Source organism: Acartia tonsa, chromosome 8 (genome assembly GCF_053477335.1).
Source record: "Acartia tonsa isolate MP-2025a chromosome 8, ASM5347733v1, whole genome shotgun sequence".
NCBI lineage: Eukaryota > Metazoa > Arthropoda > Copepoda > Calanoida > Acartiidae > Acartia > Acartia tonsa.
In genome coordinates, this window is record NC_137267.1 from 16,852,852 (window position 1) to 16,860,145 (window position 7,294).

Genomic DNA, 7,294 nt, shown 5'->3' on the forward strand with positions numbered 1-7,294 from the left:
TAATAAAATCCAATAAATAATCATTATCATATTACAGTATACGTTACAAAAAATGACTGGTCTTTAAAATGCTATTGCCCCCCTTCTAATAAAGCTTTAACCATTTTTTTTGTGTGTATGCTTTTTATACATATGTATGCTTGTGTTTGTTGCGTTCAATGAGATTAAAGAACATTTACCCACATTTGGCAGGCTATAAAAGAAGATATTCAAAATGTCAAAAGTCAACCTATTATGTATTTTGAGTGAATTTTTTCCTACCTCTACCGAAGCGGTCTCACTAAAAGTTGTCTCAGCGCCTTGATAGTTGATATATCAAGCTACCAAGCTAGGATATTACACTGAGATACCACAGTGATCGAGAGGTTAAAAAAGACTAAACTCCAATATCTCAATCCTAGCTCCACTTATAGCAAGCTAAAGTCAAACCAAAGACTCATACCTGGAATCCTGAAAATCAAAAATGGAAAATGTCTCGATTCTAGCCTATTAGGAGCCCTAAGGGTAATCTAAAGTCATTTTAGACTATGGGTTCAAATGGTAACTGCCTTTTATTCCTTCTGCCATTACCAAAAAGCTAAATAACTTTTTTCTAGCCCTTCTGTGGGCTGAGATCTGAAAATTGGGCACCCTGGGCACAAAGCCCAAATTTTATTGATTTTGAGTTCTTGATACATGCTTTTTGTGCTCAAATGACTTGTATGAGAGCTAGGAAGCTGAGTAAGGTGTCTATGGAAGCAGAATTTTATGCTGGAGATAAAACTCTGAATAACCCCTAGGCTAAAATTAATTTTACTATGTGGTCTTTCGGCTTAAGTAAAATTTACTTTAAAAAATAAGGGTCTGAATTTTGACATATTGAATTTTTTCTTTTATAGCCTGCTGGATGTCGGTAAAAGTTCTTTTAACGAATTGACCGCAACACACACAATTATACATATATATGAAAAGCACACATACAAAAAATAGGGGTACAACTTTATTAGATGGGAGGCAGGACCATTTTAAAGACCGGTCATTTTTCGTAACGTATACTATACATGAATTTTAGATTGGACAACCCGTATCTTCTTCGTGTTGTTCGTGGTATCCATGTGTATTGTCCTGATGAATCTCATTGTTGGTCTTGCCATTGGAGATATCAAGAAAATGAGAAAGGAATTGGTTTATTTTCTTATATTATTATGTTATTTATATTATTTTTGTTTTAATTATAGAAAATGTGTTGGTGATGTCCCTCAAAGTGCCTGGTTGAGCACAGAAAAAGATAAATGAATTAAAATTGATGGGGATGGGGAAGTTTGTTTATTACATTAGGTCAACTTAGGTTTGGTTATATTGTTAACTGGTTAGCCCCACAGGATTAGGACAGGGCAGTTATAGGACCGCAGGGATATACCCCTCCACTTCCCCGCACGGGTTAATCATTGGAAAAAAAAACTACCGGCCGCTTAAATTTAATTTTTAAAAAGGGAAATGGGGTCACTGCTCGATAGGCATTTTCATGGAAAGCCCCAAAGATTTTCAAAATCTATTTCAAAATTCAAAACATTTGAAGTGTCCTTGAGATCATACTTTTCATGCAGAAATTTTCGAATATTTAGCAGTTTGGTTCTTTATAAGACGTTAAAACACCATATGGATTTTTAATCAAACCGCCACCTTTCTGCACTAAAACTAAAAATATAAGCTAAATAAAAAACAATATGTTAGAATGCAAATGTTTACAAGCAAATTGGAACACTCAGTGGAATAAGGTAATCATTTTTAGTTTAAAATAATGTTTAAGATTAAAATAAAAATTTGGATTTTATGCTACAAAAGTATTTAACTAACATATACAATCCAATCATTTAACCTTACAAATTGTTTAACCATTTTGAATTCTTAGGTGTTCATATGGTGGGGGGGGGGGGGTTAACCCCTCCTGGACATTTCCATGGAGAGAGATATAGCCCTCCCCACACAGGGAAAAAAATATTTAGGAATAGGGAAGACACAGTAAGCCGATCCTCTCCCACTTAAACCATGGATAAAAATCGTTATTAACATTTTTAACTGATTTTACTGTGATTATTTGATAAGTTACTATGTGATGTGTGACTTGAACGTAGCCTTTATTCTAGAATCTGTGATGAAATTTTGGCATTCTTCCAGAATGTTCCTTTCTTGAAGAAATGGTAAGACCATTTGTTTTTATAAATTTTAATGATAAAATTCAAGAAAAAACAGGCTTTGTAGTTAGAAAATTAAATTTTCATTTAAAGTAAACCACACCAAAATTATGTAAAGAAGAAGAAAAAGAATTAAGTCAATTGAGGAATAGAGAAAGGTTTACGCCATAGTTAGAAAATAAACCATTTTGTTGAAAACTTTATCGACAAAGAAAATTTAATACACCAAAACTTAGTTTTGGGATTAAAATGCATTTAAAAAGTCTTAAAAATTTAGATTGTACTATATTAAAATGAATTCCTAGGATAAGACAAAGAAGGGAGTGCAATCATTTTACTGTCTTTCTGGATCTACAGGTTAGTATTATTTTTTTTCGGGTCAAGTGCAGGTCAGGGTAAAATGATCCTGGTAACAAATAATTCCAAAAATCTATGAATTTTAAAGCTGCTTGCTGCCATACGGCTGAACGTACATAACATTACAACACCGTTTTAAGTGGCATAAGAAGGCCTACAAATAATTTGGAATAGACAAGATCCAATGAAAAAAACGCATAAAATAAGCTTTTTTGCACTGCGAGATAACTGGGCATTATTGATAAATGCGAATTCCAGATTATTTAAATGCCTTCTTTTGTCAGTTAAAGTTTTGTATAATCTATACGTTCCACCATTTGGCCGATAGAAGCCTTTAAAGTTCATAGATTTTGGGAGATATTCGTAACAAGGAACATTTTACCGTGAACAGCATTTGACCCTTTGTGGTAAGATTGAAAAGTAAATTATACTGGTACCCAAAGTTCCTCATTATATGACATTGGGTTCTTCTTTGAAACTTTTCAGACAATATTTTTGATATCCAGAACAATCAATTTTGATTATTATTATTGCAAAATAATTAACCCTCTGATTTTGAATATTACTATGGCATTAACTTTTGTTAGTATCTCTTAGATATAATTATACCAACTTAAAACTGATGTTACTCAAATCTGTAGATCCATCTTTAGAGTCTAATGTCTTTCTTAAGGGCACTAAGGGATTAGATAATGGACACTACAATGATGTGTATCCCCAGTAATGATAATTTCCATAGAATACAATTTTGATTGAAATGTTTTGACACTTCTAGTCAGAACCAACCAATCAAATTTCAAGAAAAGTTTGTAAGCCAACGAATAAGATAACGTGGTTATAAACTTTGGGTACTTTGTCCCAAATTAAGTCACCGTAATGAATGACGCTCTCCACAAAGTAGCTTGGGTAAGGGTTGCACTGGTATTATGTACTTGACTATTGAGTATCCAAACTACCCTATTATCACTCTTCTTACACAACCAAGGGAAAGTTGTGTGAATGAATTGCGACTGAGAAATTCGAGTTGCCACATGTGGACTTGAACTCGAACTCTCACCACCGTAACTCAGTGCATTACCACTGAGCTACGACGCCCGTTTTACCCAATGTAGTTAATCCAAACAAATTTTAAAAGATCAATTTTTTAAAAGATAATTGAAATTTACGATCTAATGTCCCTTCCCTCCCTAACTCAATCTGTTGAAACAAAATATGTATTTGTTTAATTTAGGAAGGAAGATACAGTAACTCTCAGATGTTGTACATAACAGACACAAAAACAAAGCATTCATGGTCCTATGGATGCTCTAAAGAAACCTCTAAAAAGGTAATAATTATTTGAAAATTGTGATACAGCCAAAAACTTTCTTGTGATAATGCAAACAATTCATATAAATTGGTAAATCATATCTCTTTTAAATTTTCTCTTCAAGTCCAACAATTTTACCAAATAAATATGGTTTATTTTTTTAAAATTTCATTATTTTATTTAAAACTATCTCATTGTTTTTCTTATTTTAAAGAGTTTAAAATTAAATTTTTAATTATAGGTTATTGAGTTGATGAAAATTTCATCAAATGAAGGTAATCTCATCTAATTTATTTTTTGAATAAAATTATTTGTGTGTTATATGTCCAGTAAGATCTCATAAGTCTTAGTTCAGGACAGTTTTAAGAATATTTAGGGTTCGGGTAATAAATTCGGGTAATGGGGACCTTTTTCGTCTTCTAGCAAATTGTTTTCTGCTACTTGGTTGTGTTAATATTCCTGACGCTTATGGATGATTTTCTAAGACCAATTGAAAGTCGGCACAGGGTCCTTAGGTTGGGAACATACAGTTGATTAACCAATTTCCCTCTATTGTTTTACTCTTTATTGAAGTGGCCCCAGGAAAAAAAACATACTGAAAAATTTCCTTTTTAAAAAAGCTAAAAATATTGCTAAAAATAAATATACCTGTCTATTTGATTGCCTTATTTATATATTATTTAACAATATTTGAAATATTAAGTTTTAAATGCATTCTAATGTAGGAGACCACAGTGCAGAGACTCCACACAAGCCCACAAAAGATCCCAAGGATCACATGCTATCAGTTGTGGAGAAACTCGACAGAAAAATTGAGAATCTTGAAAACAAAATTGAGTCAATACTCCATTATGATTCAGATTAATATGTTCAATATTGTCATATAAATTCATCCATGCAATTTTCCTGGCTAATATTTGTAAAGGAATCAATTTGAGCTTGTTAGAATTGTCTCAAAATATTTTGTTGTTATGAATTGTTCTCATATCTATATAGTGGTCCACCCCAAATGTTCCCTCCTTCCATCCTCCACCCCAAATGTTCCCTCCTTCCATCCTCCACCCACTATTCTCCCTTCTGGATATGCCCCTCCTGTTCCCCCCAAAATTCCCCCCCTCCCTCACCCTCCACACCCAACTCCCCGTCTCCCCCACCTTCCCCAACAGCACCTCCATCACCACCACACCCTCAAACACCCCCGCCCCCTCCTCCCCCCACCCCTGCCCCCCGCAAACCTCCTGGTAAACCTTTCATCCTCCAATTCAACTGTAATGGTCTCCTTACCACCCAAGATGAACTCCACAACCTTATTTCAACCCTTAACATCCCAATTACCTGCCTCCAAGAAACTAAACTCTCCTGCAAATCCAATCCTAAACCTCTCCCTGGCTATAACTTCATCAGGAAGGATCGACAAGACCGACCTGGTGGAGGAATAGCCTTCCTCATCGCCGAAGACATCCCCTTCACACACCTTAACCTTAACCACCTCTCCAATAGCCCCCTTGAGGTTGATGGCATCCAAATTTCCCGCAATGGCTCCCCTCTACAAATCATCAACCTTTACCTCCCCCCACACTCCTCCTGCCCCCCACAATACACCCCTGACTTTAACCTCCTTTTTGAAAATCCAAATGACCTTATCCTAGTTGGTGACTTCAATGCCCATAACCCCGCCTGGAACTCCATCACCCTTGACCAATCTGCCATGAATCGTGGGGAGGCTCTGCTGGAAGCTCTTAATGAGAGCAGCCTCTGCCTCCTCAACGAGGATTCCCCTACCCGCCTTCCCCCCAACGGCCAACCCACATCCCCTGACCTTTCCCTGTGCTCTGCCCACCTTGCCCTTGATTTCTCCTGGCACACCCTCACCACCCTCCGCTCTGATCACCTCCCCATTCTCCTCTCCCTCCCTGAAATCACCAGAACCCCCCGCCCTGTTAAAACCTTCCACAACTTCCATAAAGCAGACTGGGACACCTTTACCCTTGAAACCGAAACCCTCTTTGAAGACCTTCCTGACCCTTCCTCCTGCTCCCAAGGTGAAACCACTTTTCGCCAAATCCTTCAAACTGCCTCCAAACACACTGTCCCTGCCGGCATCATCAAAAACCAAAACCCCTCCCTCCCTCAGTCTGCTAAACCCCTCATCCAGCAAAGAGACTCCTTAAGAGAAACCAACCCCCATGATCCTCAAATCCAAATCCTTAATGACCAAATCTCCTCAATAGTTAACCAACATTCCAACAAAAAATGGCAAGAAACCCTTTCTAAATCCGACCATAGAACAAACCCTTCCAAATTCTGGTCCCTTCTCAAATCCCTTTCCGGCAAAAACAACTCCCCTCCCTCCAACCAACCAATTTCCTTCAACAACAACAAAGTCCACATCTCCCACCTCCACATTGCTGAATCCTTCACCAGTCAATTCACCTCTGTCTCCCGCCACACTTCAAACCCTTTCTCCAGAAAAATCATCCGTAAAATTCGCCGCCGTAACCACCTTAACAGAGACTTCCAACCTTTCACCCCTGCCCTTGTCCTTGAAGCAATTAAAAATTCCTCCAATTCCTCTGCACTTGGCCCTGACAACCTTAACATCCTTCACCTCAAACACCTTGGTCCAAATGGCATTTCCTACCTCACCAAACTTTTCAACCTCTCCATCTCCGCTGCTAACATCCCTGCCATTTGGAAACTATCCAAAATCATTGCCCTCCTCAAACCAGGTAAACCCCCTGACCTCTCCACCTCCTACCGCCCAATCTCCCTCCTCTGTCCTGCTGCAAAAGTCCTTGAACGCCTACTCCTTCCCTACCTAAAACAATCCCTTTCCACCCACCCCTCACAACATGGATTTAAACCCCTCCACTCCACCACCTCCTCCCTCCTCAACCTTTCCACCACCATTGCCAATGGCTTCAACCAAAACCTCCCTCCCAGCCGCACAACTGTTGCCTCCATCGACCTTTCCAAAGCATTTGACTGCATCCCCATCCACCTCCTTCTCCAAAAAATCTCCTCCTCCAACCTTCATCCTAACATCATCAGATGGCTGTCCTGCTACTTGCGTGGCAGGATGGCTTTCTGTTCCTACCAAAACACCAATGCCTCTCCTAAAATCGTCCATACCGGTGTCCCCCAAGGCTCTGTTATCTCCCCTGTCCTCTTCAACTTCTACATAGCAGATGCCCCCCACTTTCCCCCTGCCCTCACCTCCTCCTATGCCGACGACCTTAACTCCTTCCACTCCTCTCCTGACATCCCCCAGTCAGTTGAATCCATCAACTCCCACCTCTCCTCAATCGCTGACTGGGCCTCCTCCAACGGCCTCTCCATCGCCCCCAACAAATCCACTGTCACCCTCTTCACTCCCGACCGCAAACACCAATCCAACCTCCATCCTCAAGTCCAAATTAATGGCTCCACCCTTCCCCTTGAGAAAACCCCTAAA

The 7,294-nt window shown here is 38.8% G+C and overlaps 1 protein-coding gene across 2 annotated transcripts in view; it reads left to right on the forward strand.

The window, feature by feature from the left end:
- The window catches only part of LOC145326131 (transient receptor potential cation channel protein painless-like), a 33,471-nt gene that overhangs the window by 23,838 nt on the left and 2,339 nt on the right, over positions 1–7,294 (forward strand). For both annotated transcript variants that reach the window (XM_080169249.1, XM_080169250.1), the window contains exons 19-25: positions 1,052–1,156; positions 1,712–1,757; positions 2,127–2,180; positions 2,480–2,531; positions 3,763–3,858; positions 4,082–4,115; positions 4,566–4,832. In XM_080169249.1, the coding sequence (XP_080025375.1) occupies positions 1,052–1,156; positions 1,712–1,757; positions 2,127–2,180; positions 2,480–2,531; positions 3,763–3,858; positions 4,082–4,115; positions 4,566–4,705 (527 nt within the window). In that variant the 3' untranslated portion in view covers positions 4,706–4,832. The remainder of the gene's footprint in view (positions 1–1,051; positions 1,157–1,711; positions 1,758–2,126; positions 2,181–2,479; positions 2,532–3,762; positions 3,859–4,081; positions 4,116–4,565; positions 4,833–7,294) is intronic.